Here is a 17,568-nt window from a genome sequence, read left to right on the forward strand (position 1 = left end):
CCTGCAATGATTCCCACCATCAATTAAATTAAGTATAACTTATTAGCATAGCCTTAATCTTCATAATACCACATAAGAGCATAAACCCCATTTATTTTCAAGGTTATCTCCCACTATCTTCTTAGCTGTTTTTCCTCATACTGACCTAGCATCACCTATGCCTTAGATAATGTTGATCACTTTACCTGAAATACTTTCTACAGCCTCTATTTTTCTTCTTTATAAAGATCACCTTGTTAAGGGGACACATCTGTCAATGTCCATCTCAAATCACACTCTGCCTATGAACTACCAATAAGGGAGCATTTTCTTTTGAATCTCTATATGTCCACAGATTGAAACATATTTCCCCATAGTGCTTAGCACTGTGCTTTGCCACAGATTTTCAACATTTTACTGAATTAAAATTGAATCAAACTGCACACACATCGCAGGAAAGTAAAAATAAATAAGCTACCTAGTTTGTCAATAAAGATTTAATATCTATGAGAAGAGTATTTGTACTCAGAGAAAAATAAGTCAGCAACACTTATAGAATGTCCACTGTGATCAAATAATGATGATGATGATGGTGGTTAAAAAATGATTATAGCTAATATTTATTAAGAAAATATTATGTGCCAGGTACTATTCTAAACACTCTATGCAATACCTCATTTAATCTTCAAAAGAACTTTAAGTTGGTTATAATTATTATCTCCATTTTAGAGATGAGAAAACTGAATCAGAGTTTTGGTAACTTGCCCAAGTTAGAAGTAAACATAGTTATAAGTAAAAACAGTCATAATTCTAATAAGACTCCAGAAACTGAGCTCCAGAAAAGATGAAAGAAATATTTTATATATGAAATATTATATCTTATGTCATAAAACTTACTATTTGTTAACAAAATATGGACTGGGTATCCTGTAAGTAATTTCCCCAAAATCTCTTTTAAATCATTTGTTTTATAGGTCACTGGATAATGAATAAACCAAATAGTCTATGAAGTCCTTCAAGACAAGACAAGAAGTATAACTTATTCATCTGTACACACTGAGAATATGACCTAATGTTTGATACATAATTCTGCCAGATTTATGATAGATAAAGGATCACATGAATTAAATTCAAAGCCCCATCAATTCTGATTTTAAAGTTTTCTGTTTCCTTGTTTTTGGTTCCACAAAAGCAATTTTTGAAAGTGCTCCTCAATAGAATTTCTTCTACAATGTATAATAAAAGTCCTACACAATATTTGTGGACTGGCCAATGGGCCAAATGTTCTTGGATTGACTGATGAAAGGTTTTCCTATTCTGAGAAAAGGAGTAAGAAACAAGTTTCCTTAAAACTTCCTTTATTTTGGGGCACCTGGGTGGCTCAGTTGTTAAGCGTCTGCCTTCAGCTCAGGTCATGATCCCAGGGTCCTGGGATCGAGCCCCGCATCGGGCTCCCTGCTCCGCGGGAAGCCTACTTCTCCCTTTCCCACTCCCCCTGCTTGTGTTCCCTCTCTCACCGTGTCTCTCTCTGTCAAATAAATAAAATTAAAAAAAACAAAAAAAACTTCCTTTATTTTAAGGGGAGTTGGAGAATTGGATTTTTAAATTATAGCTCTGCCTACTCTACTTAATCATGGTCTACTTAATATAGCTATACAGTATAGCTTATTATAGTAGTTAATAAATCCAATTTTGGCAGCAGATACAACTGAGTTTGAATGTGAGCTTTGCCTTTTATCAGTTGTATAAACCTGAGTAAAGATCTCAGATAGTTTTTCCATGAGATAACATAAATAAAGCACACAACAAAATGACTGGCACAGTAAACATTCAATAAACATTACTACTAATATTATAAAGAAAATACTGATATCAACGACAGATTGTGTCCATAGATATTATATAGCTAAGAATAAACTTAGTTTTTAAAAAAGATTTTATGTATTTTTTTGAGAAAGAGAGAGGGCATGAGTGGGGGGAGAGGGGAAGAGGTAGAGAGAGGGAAAGGGAAAAGCAGACTTCCCACTGAGTAGGAAGACCAAGGCCTGGGCGCAACCCCAAGACCTGGAGATCATGACCTGAGCCAAAGGCAGATGCTTAAATGACTGAGCCACCCAGGCGTCGCAAGGATAAACTTAATATTAAATCATTTCCTACTATTCCACTGCTATTGGTAACTGTTAAAAAAATATTTGATAACAGAGAGAAAGCTACAAAAAAAAAAAAAAAGAATGAAACTGCAGTACTGAAACAAAGGAACAGTCTTAAAAAGATGAGTAAGAATTTGCTTTCTGATTAAAAAAAAAAAACAATGGCATTCCATGTAGAGCAAAAAAGCAGGTAGACAGGCATGTGAGCATAAAAGAACTCATTTAGGGAACTGTTTACAGTGTAATTTTTGTTCAGTATATGTTCAGTATAAACATAAGTATAAAGTATATGTTGGGGAGTAGCAGGTGCCTATAAAGACAGACATTGAACAGATCATAAAGGATTTTTTTTTTTTTTTTTTAAAGATTTTATTTATTTATTTGAGACAGAGAGAATGAGAGAGAGAGAGCACGTGAGAGGGGGGAGGGTCAGAGGGAGAAGCAGGCTCCCTGCTCGGCAGGGAGCCTGATGCGGGACTCGATCCAGGGACTCCAGGATCATGATCTGAGCCGAAGGCAGTCGCTTAACCAACTGAGCCACCCAGGCGCCCAAAGGATTTTTTTTATACTCTTCCAAGAAGCATTAAGTACGAACACAAGAGTTCATTCTTGAATCCATCCTTGCTATATAAATATTGTGCTAACAGCTAAAAGAAAACAATGTATTATTAACTGAATCTGCCAATACAATATTTTCTAACTCAGGAAAATTTCCCTTTTGTACTTAATGACAAAAGGCTGTGGCAATATGTGTGTTCAAAGCAAGATTTTAAAAGTATGGCAGAATATAAGAACTTAAGTAATACCAGCTTTTTAAAAAACTGTTGAAGAGAAAATAATTTTTCCTTCTTGCTTCCTTGGTAGTACTTTTATATTTTCACTTTGGTTTCACTTTCATATGGGTAAATGAAGTCAGAGTTAAAAGTTTCTTTCCATGTCATTCTATGGCACACTGGAAATCCTGGCACGTGTCATTTTTCACTCATTCAGCTTATTTTTGGTATTAAGTTCGCAATCAAAGAACACATACATAATGATCTTTGCTCAGCAGACTTCAACACAGACCTCAATTTTCCAATTGTGTTGGAAATTCGAAGCAACACTATCAATAATTTTTAAAAGGCATACCTAGGAGTGCAGTGAGTTTGGGAAGCAGTCCAACTTGTACCATCTTATTCCTCAGTCCTGTGTCAAAGGATAAGTTTAGTAAAAGTCGGAGGGTGATATTCAGCAGATCTTCATGTTCACAAGGTATCATTTTTACCAGTTTTTCAACGATATCCATTTCCACCTATGTAATATAATAATACAAATGCAGTGAGGTTCTGTTGTACAATAAGACAGAAAAAGATTACAAGTCATTTTTTCATTATTTTTCTATCCCCATCTATATCTATTTTATGTGTTAATCTATTTACTCTCATCTTAATCTATAAACCTCTAAAATCAAACTTTTGAAGAGAAAAATACATATTTCCACATCATCTCTTCCTTCCTCAGCTTAACAGTGTCAACTGGAAGACAAATTACATCGGGTTCTCGAAAACACATTATTGAATGCCACCTACTAAGGGCCAGGCCCTGTGCTAGCTCAAACAAGATCTTGTCTTGGCCTTTAAGGATTCCACAATCTAAAAAGAGAGCAGAGAAATAGAATAAATAACTAAAATGCAATGTAATAAAAATGGAATGCACAAAGTCCCCTGGAAGCAACATGGAAGTAACTACTAAGTTACTTAGAAGAACAGGAACGATTTCAAATTAGGAACAAAGTTTTTTAAAATGTGTAATAATTTGATCTCTGGTTAAGAAAGGCAATGACAATTGAAGAAAAAGCCAGTGGATAGGCACTTAGGCATAAAAGAACTTGTCTGGGGCACTGCAAGTACTTTGGTATGGATATAGTATAAAGTATAAGTTGGAGAGTGGCAGGAGCCTACTAAACAGATATTGGACAAATCACAAAAAGCTTTTAATGCTCTTGGAAGAATGCCTGAATGGTTTTAAGTCCAGAGGGTGATGTGGTCAAATGAGTAGCATAAAGATAAATATATCAATACATACAGACATATATAAATATATGCATGCAAAGAATAGGACACAAACAAATTAATAAGGGGGCATTGTATAAGGAAAGACAAATAGGCAGAGATCTAAAGTAGGTACTTAAGAATATTTTGAATTAGACAGGTATATGTGATTAGGGTCTGAATCAAAGAAAGGACAAAGAGGTTGAAGAGGAAATAATCTGAGAGATGTTAAGGAGATATGGTCAGAGCATCTGAATGAGAAGTGAAGAGAAAGCACTGAAGATGACTTTCAGGTTTCTGGCTTGGTCAATGTGTTGGGGTTCCCCAAGACTACCTCAAGGTTCAGTAATTTGCTAGAAGGGCTCAGCATGTAGTCATTTTCATAACTGTGATTTATTATGATGAAAGGATGCAAAGCAAAATCAGAAAAGGGAAAAGGCACATGGAGGCAAAGTCCAGAGGTGTAAGCTTCCTAGAATCCTCTCTCCATGGTCACACAGGATGTGCTTCAGCACTGAATTGAGGCTGAGACTCAGTGCCCAAGGTTTTTATTGGGGGCTGGTCACATAGGAATCCTCTGCCAGCACAAACTAAAATTCTAGACTCCCAGAAAGCAAGTAGGTGTTTAGCAAATACCACACTGCTTGTGCAAACCATTTAGGCACAGTAAACTACCCTTATCAGTTAGGGAACAGTGGGAACACTCCTGAAATCCAAGTTACCAGATGCCAGCCAAGAGTCAGCCTTGTGAGAAGGCCTATCTACGGAGAGCAGTCCCAAGCCCTTTTCTGCATAGTCAATAAGGTGGATGTAAGTTCATTAACTAAGATCTATAAACTGAAAAGCAGGTGTAGGACAAACAGGACAAAAAATTATTTTCGTCATATTTAATTTGACCTCATATTCAGTGGATATTTGAAAATCTTATAAAACTCAGGAGAGAAGCTGGTATATGAGTAACAGCTGAAATTCTAGGACAGGGGTCAACAAACTATGGCTAGTGGGTCTAATCTGGCCCACCATCTGTTTTCACACAACCCAAGAGCTAAAAATGGTTTTGACTTTTACATTTTTAAATGGTTGAAAAATAAATCAAATGAATAATATGTCATGACACATGAAAATTTTTGAAATTCAAATTTCAGTTTCCATAAATAAAGTTTCATCAGAGGACAGTCATACTCATTTGTTTATAGACTACAGCTGCTATTATGCTACAATAGCAGAAGTTAATAGTTCTGGCCATTTACAGAAAAAGTTTGTTGACCCCCCCCACTCTAGATGATTATAAAATTATTTCAAGACAGCTTGCTTTAGAGTGAGAACTCACAGAGGACAGAACTTATTTGGTAATCTAAGCCTTGTGGTAGCAATCAGAACAAGTTGGTTATAAAAATATCTCACGTCTTTGTTACAAAGCAATGGCTAAAAAGGAAGAAATTCTTAACACTTATGTATGTTTCTTTGATCATTAAAAAAGACTTATGAATAATCTTGCTCTACTTTTTCTGGCATTGGAGGTCTAAAGCATTTACTTATATATACCACCCTTGCCATATCTTTCCTTTTCTAAGATTTATTTACTTATTTTAGAGAGAGAGAGAGAGAGCGCACGAGCAGGAGGGGCAGAGGGAGAGGGAGAGAGACTCTCAAGCAGACTCCATGCTCTGAGTACAGAGCCTGATACAGGGTTCGATATCACGACCCTGAGATCATGACCTGAGCTGAAACCAAGAGTTGGGCACTTAACTGAATGTGCCGCCGAGGCACCCCCACCCATGCCATATCTTAATTGCAGTCTTTTCATTGACCTCATAAAAATCACATTGCTAATTGAGTCCTCAATATACCTTTTTCTTCTCATTCCATGCTAAGTAGCGAACATTGATTTTTATTTTTTTAAGACTAAATTGACCAACAATGATTTTTCCTTCAGACTTCTATCTTCACTCCACAGTCATACTGTAATCATATCTAGAGCTCTTCATTAAAAAGTACAAATCCATCTCCAAAGACTCTCTAATTTTGGTTCTCCCTTTCTCCTAGTTTAATCTCCTAAGCAGGCTGGGGCAGTCGTTCATTTGTTAACTTCCTACGATTTCCACAGAGGCCAGGGACAAAGATTTGTCAAATTTATACAAAACTGTAATTCTATCACTAGCTTCATTGTTTACCACGAATATCTTTTCTAGCTCTATTTATTCATTCAACAAATATTTTTTTACCTGAAGCCCTTGGTATATATTAGTGAACAAGGAAGAAATGATTCCTGCCTTCATGGAGCTTATATTCTAGGAGTGAAATACAGTAAAGAAGTAATTCCAGTACCTAATTATAAGAGAAAAAAACAGTACCATGAAAAAATATAAGTGAATCTGATATAATCTCAGTGTGAAGAGTTGTCAAAGAAGGCTTCTCAGAGGAAAAATAATCTCCTGGATGAACAGAAGTTATCTAATGTTAATTGAAGAGGTAGAGGAAAGAGTGGCCTAGATGAAAAAAATAGCATGTGCAAAGGTGACACGGAAAATTCAGCATTCAAGGAACTCTTTAAAAATTATCCTTCTAACTACAAAGTGGAGAATGTACTGGAAGGAGGCCAGAATAGAAATAGTGAGATTAATTAACATGCTATGGAAGTAGTCAAGTAGAGGTATTAGTGATTAAGAAAAATAGGCGGAACTATGTGTCTAGCCCTATGCTGGACAGGGTGGGAGATATACAGATGAATAAAAAAAACTATTTTTTTTTTTTTCTCTGAAAAAGGAAAAAAAGAAAAGTAGGCAGAACCTCAAACTTACTCTTAGAACGTAAAAATCTGGACAGGATGTGGTTCCCACCCTAACTGCAAGAAAATTCCACATATAAAATCATAACTTAAAAAATAACCATCAGAGAGCTGAGGTTGCAAGGAAATCAACTGGCCTCAAGTATAAGGAAAATAGGCACCCTCAAGGAGATAAGGGTCATGGGCACTGGTTTATATAGGGGAGAGCCCTGGGGTTGCCACAGAACTGGGGAAGACGATTGCATGAAAAATTTTAAACGAATTGTTAAAGGTCAAGTGTGAAGTAGCCTGACTATAGAACTGTGAAGCTGTAGGGGCGCCTGGGTGGCTGGGCGACTGCCTTCGGCTCTGGTCATGATCCTGGAGTCCCGGGATCGAGTCCCGCATCGGGCTCCCTGCTCAGCAGGGAGTCTGCTTCTCCCTCTGACCCTCCCCCCTCTCATGCTCTATCTCATTCTCTCTCTCAAATAAATAAGTAAAATCTTAAAAAAAAAAGAAAAAAAGAACTGTGAAGCTGTAGATGCTCAGGGAGTTTGCAACCACTTGGCAAGGTCTTTTCCAAGGACCTTATCAGAAGGTCACAAGAAATACTGGGGACAAGACAGGAGATGGAAGAAAACTTCCCCTCAGTAGAGTGGGCCTGGTGAAGGGGAACTGCTGCCACGGAGGAAAAGGCATAAACCCTGTCCAGATCTTTTTCTCCTATTTCCCCTAAAAAACAAAAGACTTGAAATAAGCTTAAACGCTGTCACATCCAAAACACAGGTGAAGACCCACTTCAGCTGGGGGAAAGAAACAGAAAAAAACTCCAGAGGAGAGGTGTTGACAGGATGACTAAGAAGCCCCACTGCTGAGAACTATAACTACGGACACAAGACCAGGCTAAGACTGACCTAAGGCTAAATTAGAACAACAAAAAAGTCTCCTTTCTTTCCCCCTCCCTGACCCTGGTACCAGATTAGCAAAAGCCAAGTAACAAGTAATAGTAGTACATTGTTGGGAGAGGGTTAAAATGAAATGAGAGGTCCTTTTTGAAGCACAGATACATTGGGAAAGTCTTAAGTGGAGGGTGGAACATGAACACTGAGAAAAACCCTCTGCACACCAAAGACAAAGCAATGCTACATTGGTGTGAGCTCATAATGCAGGGAGGGTAACCAAATGCAGCTCAACTCCTGACAAGAATGACTTAATCTCCCACATTAAGGCCTAGAAAATAAGGCCTGCCCATTTCCAGACATAAATAGTATTTATCTCAATCTCAACTCATCTAATGTGGTGTCTAGCTCTCAATCAGAAATTATGATTCATGAAGAGCAAGGCAGTTAATAGAACAGACTTAGATATGACCTGTATAATTATCAGAGAATTTAAAATAACATCAAAGAATTATTATTTAGTAATAATTTAAAGTGATTAGTATGTTAAAGGCTCTACTGGAAAAAAATGGATAACATAAATGAACAGAGAATTTGCAGACAGAAAGATACTAAAAGAAATTAAATGGAAATGTTTTAACATACACACACACACACACACACACACACACACACACAATACAGAGATAAAGAAAACCTTCATGGGCTCATTAGCAGACCTGATATAGCTAATGACAGAATAAGTAAGCCTAGAAGTAGGTTGATAGAAATTTTCCAAACTGAACCACAAAAAAAAAAAAAAAAAGAAAGGCAAAAAGAAAACAGCAATACAGTATCTAAGAGCCATGAGACAATATCAAATGGATTAACATGCATAACTGAAATCCAGTAGAAGAGGTGCAGAATGGTATAGAAGCAATACTTGAAGGGATAATGGCTAAGGATTTTCCAAAAATGATGAAAGAATCAAACCGAGGATATAAGCTCAAAGAACCCCAAGTAGACTACAACACACACTACCACATACTTATGCCTAGAGAGATATATATTCAAACTGCTGAAAAGCAAAGATAAAATCTTGGAGGCAGGTAGAAAATAAAAGACTCATTATATATAGAAGACAAAAGATAAGAATTACATTACACTTGTCAAAAACTATGAGAGCCAGAAAATAATGGAGTGATAGTTATAAAGTATGTCAACCTAGAATTCTGAATACAGTGAAAATATATTCCGAAAATCAATAATGAAACCAAAAGCTGGATCTCTGAAAATATCAATTAATATTGATAAACCACTAACCTACAAAAAAAAAAAAAAAAGAGAGAGAGAGGGAAAGAGAGAGAAAAAACAAATTATCAATATCAGTAATGAAAGGAGGAATAATCACTTTAGTCCTTTGGACTTTAAAAACATAAGGAGGAAAAAGTACAAAAATTTTTTTTGCCCATACATTTGATAACATAGATGAAATGGATACATTCCTTGAAAGATAAAAACTGCAAAGCTACCACTCAAAAAGAAATAGATAACATGATAGTCTCACAGGTAAGAAAATTAGAAAACTCCAGGCCCAGATGACTTTCTTACTGGTGAGTTTTGTTATATATTTAAATTGAAATAATGTCAATTCTACACAAACCCTTCCAGAAAAATTGAAAATGGAATGCTACCCAACACCTTCTTTAAGAACACAGTTATTCTAATAGCAAAACCAGACCAAGACATCATAAGAAAACTATAAACTAGTAATCCCTCATGAACACAGACACAAAAATCCTCAACAATATATTACCTAATCAAATCTAGGAATATATAAAATATATTTTATATATTGATATATATGTATCAGTATATCATGATCAAGTGGTGTTTATCCTCTGAAAGCAAGACTGGCTCAGTATCTATAGTCAATCAATGCAATTCACTATATCAACAGTCTAAAGAAGAAAAACCACGTGATCATCTCAACTGATGCAGAAAAGGCATTTAACAAAATCCAACATCCATTCATGATAAAAAGTCTCAGCAAACTAGAACTGGAACTTATGTAAACTGATGGAGTATCTACAAAAAAATCTACATAACACTATATATATATATAAGATTTTATTTATTTTACAGAGAGAGAGAGACAGCGAGAACAGAAACACAAACAGGGGTAATGGGAGAGGGAGAAGCAGGCTTCCCGCCGAGCAGGGAGCCCAATGCGGGGCTCCATCCCAGGACCCTGGGATCATGACCTGAGTCGAAGGCAGACGCTTAACGACTGAGCCACCCAGGCACCCAATACTATATTAAATAGTAAAAGACATTGCTTTCCTCCTAAGATCAGTAACAAGACAGGGGTATCCACTTGGAGCATTCCTTTTTAACATCATACTAGAGGGCTTAGCCAGTACAATAAGGGAAAAAAAAGGGGGGGAGAAAGAAGGAAGGAAGGGAGGGAGGGAGGAAAGAAGGAAGGAAGGAAGCAAGCAGCGAGCTGAGAAAGAACTAGCAAGCATATAGATTAGAATGCAATAGAACTTTCTATTTATAGATAACATAACTGTCTATTTAGAAAATCTCCAAGAATCTACAAAAAGTCATTACAATTACAAAACTGAATTTAGCAAGGACACAAAGTAAATATACAAAAATCAACTGTAACTTCTGTATGCCATTAATCAACAACAGGAAACTGATCATTTATTTTTTTTAAAAACTAAAATTTCTAATAGTAAAACAGGTATAAATCTAACAAAATATGTGCAAAATATATATGCTAAAACCATAAAATGGTGGAAGAAATCAAGAAAGATCTAAATAAATGGAGAGCTATACCATGTTTATGGGGGGAAATCCAGTATGGTTAATATATTGAATCCTATCAATAGATTTAATGCAATCCCAGTCAAGATTCCAGGGCTTTTTTTTTTTTAAGAAATAGACTAGTTGATTCTAAATGTACATAGAAAGGTAAAGAATATGAAATAGTGACAAAAATTTGAAAAAGAATAATAACATTTGAGGCCTTATACTACCTGATTTCAAGACTTACTATAAAGCTACAATAATCAAGACAAAGATTTATCAGTGAAAGCATGGACAAGTAGATAAATGAAACAGGAGAGAGTCCAAAAATGAAACCACATATATATAGCCAATTGATTTCCAACAAAGGTACACAAGCAATTGTAAAGGCAATTCAGTGGAGAAAGGATAGTTTTTTCAACAAATGGTACTGAACAATTGGACATCTACATTTAGAACATGAATCTTGATCCATACCTTGCAACATATACAAAATTAACTAAAAATGAATATCCTAGACTAAAACAAAAACAACAATAACACACTTCTTACAAAGCCTCAGAGAAAATAGGAAGAACTTTTTGTGACCTTGAGTTAGGCAAATATTTCTTAGATACAACACCAAAATGCAATCTATTAAAAAAGTTTTTTGATATACTGGACTTCATAACAATTAAAACCTCCTGCTTTTTGAAAAGTCACAGAAAAGGAGAAAATACATGCAAAATATGTAACTGATAAAAGACCTATTCAAAATATAAAAAACTCTCAAAACTACACAGGAAAATAAGCAATATGAGGAATATATACCCTTTCTCTCGTTCCTCTCAAAATCATATTCTAATATGACTTATTCCCTTTTTATTATATTGTATTTATTTAGTAAATATGCAAACTTAATTTAAATAATTAATTTAAAGACATTTTTTTAAGTGAACTAAATTTCCTTTAAAATACATTAACTCTAAAAAGCAAGGTCAGTGTCAGTTCACATCAACAGTAAAATGAACACTTTACTTAGACAAATAACACAACCTCACAAATAGAGCAACCATTCCTCATCTCTACCCCTTTTAAATAAAATGGCCACAGGCCTCATCTGTTACTAATTAAATCAAGTTATTATTTTTCTATTGAAATAGCAACAGTACACACTGGTTGTTATAGCAAACTTAATAATAAAGTAAGTAACTGGAGAGTTTTTTAAAAATTAATTTGTATTTCCATTGCAGAAAATGGAATGTGAAATATGTACCATGTAGTCCAATCAGATGGTTAAAAACTAGACATAGCCTTCTAATCATCTGTTTCTGATTGATAAAGCTCAATCCCCAAAACTAAATTTAGTAATTGCCTCAACATGCAATGCCCTTTCAATTCTATGTCTATAAAATGGAATTTATAGTTAATTAGTACTTTTATTCAATGTTTTATATAAAAGTGACAGTTTATCAACAATCTATCAGCAAATTTATTTCAGCCTTTAAGTAATTCTTTTTCAGTGTTTCTGGAAGCCAACATCTAAAAGTTGCTTATTATTAATCTTGCTAAAATTTTTTTTTAAAAAACAAAGACAATTTCCGCCCCCTCTGGTAACAGAGAAAGAATAGGAAGCCAAATACCTGCAGATGTTTCTTTGAGCAAATTACTTAACCTCTCTCATTTTCTCCTACTTCATCTGCAAAATTAGCTAAATCTAGACATGGATGTAAGGTCTAGTCAAGCTCTGAAGATTCTGATTCTATACAATGCCTTTAAATAAAATGCATTTCTTCCACAATAAAAGATGAAATGCATACTGTCTATAGTAAAAATCTGACTAATCACATAATTTTTATGACCTTAGATGAACGACCTTTCCTGAACCTCTGTTTTTCCTTCTCAATAAAAAGTTAGCTTTGATGAAACAATTTATATGGTATCTTCCAAATCTATGATCTTATCAGAAAATGATTTTTAATAATTTTGAGATCATTTTTGATAGAATGAACACATAAGTTTATTTCCTAAATACAAATCTAAGCAAAACATAGTAGACACATGCTGATGGCAAATCATTTTGAATTTTGCAAACCTACTAAAGTGAACTTAATCTAAACATGTAAATAGAAGAAAATACACTTCAACTTATAGCAAAGGGAAGCAATTATTTAGCTACACTCTATTCAAGAGTATATATATATATCACCATCTCATCATATTCTTAAGATCAATGAAAACAAAAAATGTTCTATTAATCTAAATAAATTCAATCTTAAAACAATACCAGGCATACAGTGATCATCAATAATTATATACTAATGATGAAAATGACAGATACTAAATACCTGTGGTTAAAATAAAATTTTGTTTATTTCAAGTATCAGAATTCAAGGCACTTATTAAATCTGATAAATGAGTCTCAGATTTTCAAATAGCATGCTGCGTCATTCAGTGAGCATAAGGTACTTCCTAGTTCATTGAACTTCAAAAGAAGAAAAAAGAGCAGGCAAAAATACTATACGTTTAGACTATCTGAAGGAGAATCCACATACACCAATAATACACAGTCATATAATGACTTGTATTAGCATATACTTCTAAAATGGTCCTCAATGTAGTTAAGGTCAATGATTTAACAATTCTATTTCTAGGAATCTAAGAAATTAATCAGAAATATAGACAATGAGGGGTGCCTGAGTGGCTCAGTTGGTTAAGTGTCTCTCTTAGGCTCAGGTCATGATCTCAGGGTCCTGGGATAGGCTCCCTGCTCAGTGGGGGGTCTGCTTCTCCATCTCCCTTTGCTCCTCCCCTAACAGGGGTGCTCATTCTCTCAAACAAATAAATAAATAAAATCTTAAAAAAAGAAATTTAGACAATGATGCATATACAAATGTGTTCATTCAGGTGCTATTTATAATAGCTATAATTATCAACAACTTAAATATCTGAAATCAAGGTATGGTTAATATATGATCTATTTAACGTAACACTGTTACATTAGACTTTAATGTCATGAAAAAAAGCAGATAGCTTTTATTCTATCTTTACATTATTTCTGAATTGTGTATATTTTTCAGAAGGAGAAATACTATATAATCAACTTGTATTTCTTAAAGACCACTGTATCAACACAATATAAGATGGCAAACAGGAACCTACTATAATAATTCAAACAAGAAAATGAAGAGGGTATAAAGAAAGAGGGCATGAACTAATACAAATGTACTGAGAATAGAAAGAAGATATAACTTCAAGAGATACTTAAGAAACAGAATCAATAGGTTGTGGCTACCAACTGGAATGGCAGGTCAGAAAGGAGAGACTGGGCTAGACTGTAATTCCACACACTAATATCAGAAATGTAGAAGAAAAGATGATATAAGGGAAGATAATAAGCCAGATGATTCTGAAGCACAATCTTAAATATAAATTACTTTCTACATATTATGTTTAATATGGAAAGATTCATCCTATGTAATATGTTAGAAAAAAATTTTTAAACAGATAGTTTCAATTAAGTAGAATAAGAACTAATAAGGAATATATTTCCTAATGAAGTCATTTAAGTGAATTATTGCTATTGTAAAATTTTCATTCAGAATTATCTCAGTAGGGGAATAATATGTTTACTTTTATCAAAATATCTAACTTGAAAATGGTGAGCATGGAGTATTTAAATGTAAGTTACCATATCATTTTTATTCTCCATAAAAATGCTGAGTTTCTTCAAGAATGACACAACTAGAATAAGCAGCTCAAAATTGTCCCGATCAAGAGCCTTCACCAGCATGTGAACTATGTTCTTGTTCCTCATCTTCAGTTCTGTACGTGTATCTTCAGCAAGATTCAGAAGCAAATAAAGAGCAACTAGAAGAGTAAAATGGATGAGTGTTAAATGACTGGCATATTGAATCAACAATTTAATAAATCATTTCTACTCAGCATAGTAACAGATGTAGTTCTAAGAAGATAATACATTATTTTGAAAATTTTAACTTATTAATTGGCTCATTAGGAAACATTTGTTATTATTGAGAAATATATATATGTTATATAAAATAAAAAATATATAGATATAAAATAATTTTCTTATGATGCTGAGGACGACACTAATCAAATTAAGATAATGATTCTTACCCTCTTGGAGTTTCGAGCTTAATAGTAAGCAAATGGCATTAAAAGTATATGTTGATAAATAATAAAACAGGCAGACAGGAAAAAATAATTTTATACATGTAGAAAACAAGGTAAAACTTCAATAACTAGGAGCTGCTATGTTAAAAAGAACTATAATCTAAGAACAAACTAATGGGTACCAGAGGGGAGGTGGGTGGGTGATAGGTTAAATAGGTGATGGGGATTAAGGAGTGCACTTGCTGAGATGAGCACAGGGTACTGCATGGAATTGTTAAATCACTATATTGTACACCTGAAAGTAATATAACACTGTATGTTAACTAACAACAACAAAAAGAACTATAATCCAAAACATACAGTATAGCTAGAGCTAAGTATGAAGATACTAAAATCTATTTTATACATTCAAGCTGATTTTCTGATAGTTACTACAGAAAATGCCATGTTAAATTCAGTAATGCAATTGTTATACTAGACAAAGTTAAGGCACTGGCTACTAATTCTAAGCAAAATTTCTTTTAGATACCTGTAATAAAAATGCTTAGGTTCTCATAAGAAACTCATATGATTCTTCCCTTTTGACAGTGAGAATTTGTAATATATAATGTTTTCCATTTTGCCTTGACTGACAGGAAGCTTCAGAGTGAAGACCTGAAAGGTTTCTGTCAGAATTTGTAGGCTATTATGATCAACACAATCCTATGGCCTTGGTTTACTCATCATTTTAGCATTTCATTTCATGTATTCTTATAATCCATCACTATACCTTTATGAAAATAAGAAATATATGCAATAGTTGTAAATATTTAATTTACTTAACAAGTATTTGAGCTGTAAAGGCAATTCATACTAATTAGGGCTACTGTATGCCAGGCACTGTACTAGTTGATATATAATCAGTAAACCATTTTATTTTTTTATTTTTTTTTTTTAATTTTTTTTTTATTGTTATGTTAATCCCCATACATTACATCATTAGTTTTAGATATAGTGTTCCATGATTCATTGTTTGTGCATAACACCCAGTGCTCCATGCAGAACGTGCCCTCCTCAATACCCATCACCAGGCTAACCCATCCTCCCAACCCCCTCCCCTCTAGAACCCTCAGTTTGTTTTTCAGAGTCCATCGTCTCTCATGGTTCTTCTCCCCCTCCGATTTCCCCCCCTTCATTCTTCCCCTCCTGCTACATTCTTCTTCTTCTTTTTTTCTTTCTTAACATATATTGCATTATTTGTTTCAGAGGTACAGATCTGAGATTCAACAGTCCTGCACAATTCACAGCGCTTACCAGAACACATACCCTCCCCAGTGTCCATCACCCAGTCACCCCATCCCTCCCACCCCACCCCCCACTCCAGCAACCCTCAGTTTGTTTCCTGAGATTAAGAATTCCTCATATCAGTGAGGTCATATGATACATGTCTTTCTCTGTTTGACTTATTTCGCTCAGCATAATACCCTCCAGTTCCATCCACGTCGTTGCAAATGGCAAGATCTTATTCCTTTTGATGGCTGCATAATATTCCATTGTATATATATACCACATCTTCTTTATCCATTCATCTGTTGATGGACATCTTGGCTCTTTCCACAGTTTGGCTATTGTGGACATTGCTGCTATAAACATCGGGGTGCACGTAGCCTTTCGGGTCCCTACTTTTGTATCTTTGGGGTAAATACCCAGTAGTGCAATTGCTGGATCATATGGTAGCTCTATTTTCAACTTTTTGAGGAACCTCCATACTGTTTTCCAGAGTGGCTGCACCAGCTTGCATTCCCACCAACAGTGTAGGAGGGTTCCCCTTTCTCCGCATCCACGCCAACATCTGTCATTTCCTGACTTGTTAATTTTAGCCATTCTGACTGGTGTGAGGTGGTATCTCGTTGAGGTTTTGATTTGGATTTCCCTGATGCCGAGCGATATTGAACACTTTTTCATGTGTCTGTTGGCCATTTGGATGTCTTCTTTGGAAAAATGTCTGTTCATGTCTTCTGCCCATTTCTTGATTGGATTCTTTGTTCTTTTGGTGTTGAGTTTGATGAGTTCTTTATAGATTTTGGATACTAGCCCTTTATCTGATATGTCATTGGCAAATATCTTCTCCCATTCTGTCAGTTGTCTTTTGGTTTTGTTGACTGTTTCCTTTGCTTTGCAAAAGCTTTTTATCTTGATGAAGTCCCAATAGTTCATTTTTTGCCCTTGCTTCCCTTGCCTTTGGCGATGTTTCTAGGAAGAAGTTGCTGCGGCTGAGGTCGAAGAGGTTGCTGCCTGTGTTCTCCTTTAGGATTTTGATGGACTCCTGTCTCACATTGAGGTCTTTCAACCATTTGGAGTCTATTTTTGTGTGTGGTGTAAGGAAATGGTCCAGTTTCATTCTTCTGCATGTGGCTGTCCAATTTTCCCAACACCATTTGTTGAAGAGACTGTCTTTTTTCCATTGGACATTCTTTCCTGCTTTGTCAAAGATTAGTTGACCATAGAGTTGAGGGTCCATTTCTGGGCTCTCTATTCTGTTCCATTGATCTATGTGTCTGTTTTTGTGCCAGTACCATACTGTCTTGATGATGACAGCTTTGTAGTAGAGCTGGAAGTCTGGAATTGTGATGCCGCCGGCTTTGCTTTTCTTTTTCAACATTCCTCTGGCTATGCGGGGTCTTTTCTGGTTCCATACAAATTTTAGGATGATTTGTTCCATTTCTTTGAAGAAAGTGGATGGTATTTTGATGGGGATTGCATTGAATGTGTAGATTGCTCTAGGTAGGATTGACATCTTCACAATATTTGTTCTTCCAATCCATGAGCATGGAACGTTTTTCCATTTCTTT

General features: G+C 35.0%; 1 protein-coding gene across 2 annotated transcripts in view; it reads right to left on the reverse strand.

Moving 5' to 3' along the window:
- Positions 1-17,568, reverse strand: part of KIFAP3 (kinesin associated protein 3) — a 190,424-nt gene that overhangs the window by 93,464 nt on the left and 79,392 nt on the right. For both annotated transcript variants that reach the window (XM_032389464.1, XM_032389465.1), the window contains exons 9-10: positions 14,292-14,470; positions 3,258-3,420 (exon numbers count right to left, since the gene is read on the reverse strand). In XM_032389464.1, the coding sequence (XP_032245355.1) occupies positions 3,258-3,420; positions 14,292-14,470 (342 nt within the window). The remainder of the gene's footprint in view (positions 1-3,257; positions 3,421-14,291; positions 14,471-17,568) is intronic.

Source organism: Phoca vitulina, unplaced genomic scaffold, assembly GCF_004348235.1.
Source record: "Phoca vitulina isolate PV1807 unplaced genomic scaffold, GSC_HSeal_1.0 scaffold54, whole genome shotgun sequence".
Taxonomy (NCBI): domain Eukaryota; kingdom Metazoa; phylum Chordata; class Mammalia; order Carnivora; family Phocidae; genus Phoca; species Phoca vitulina.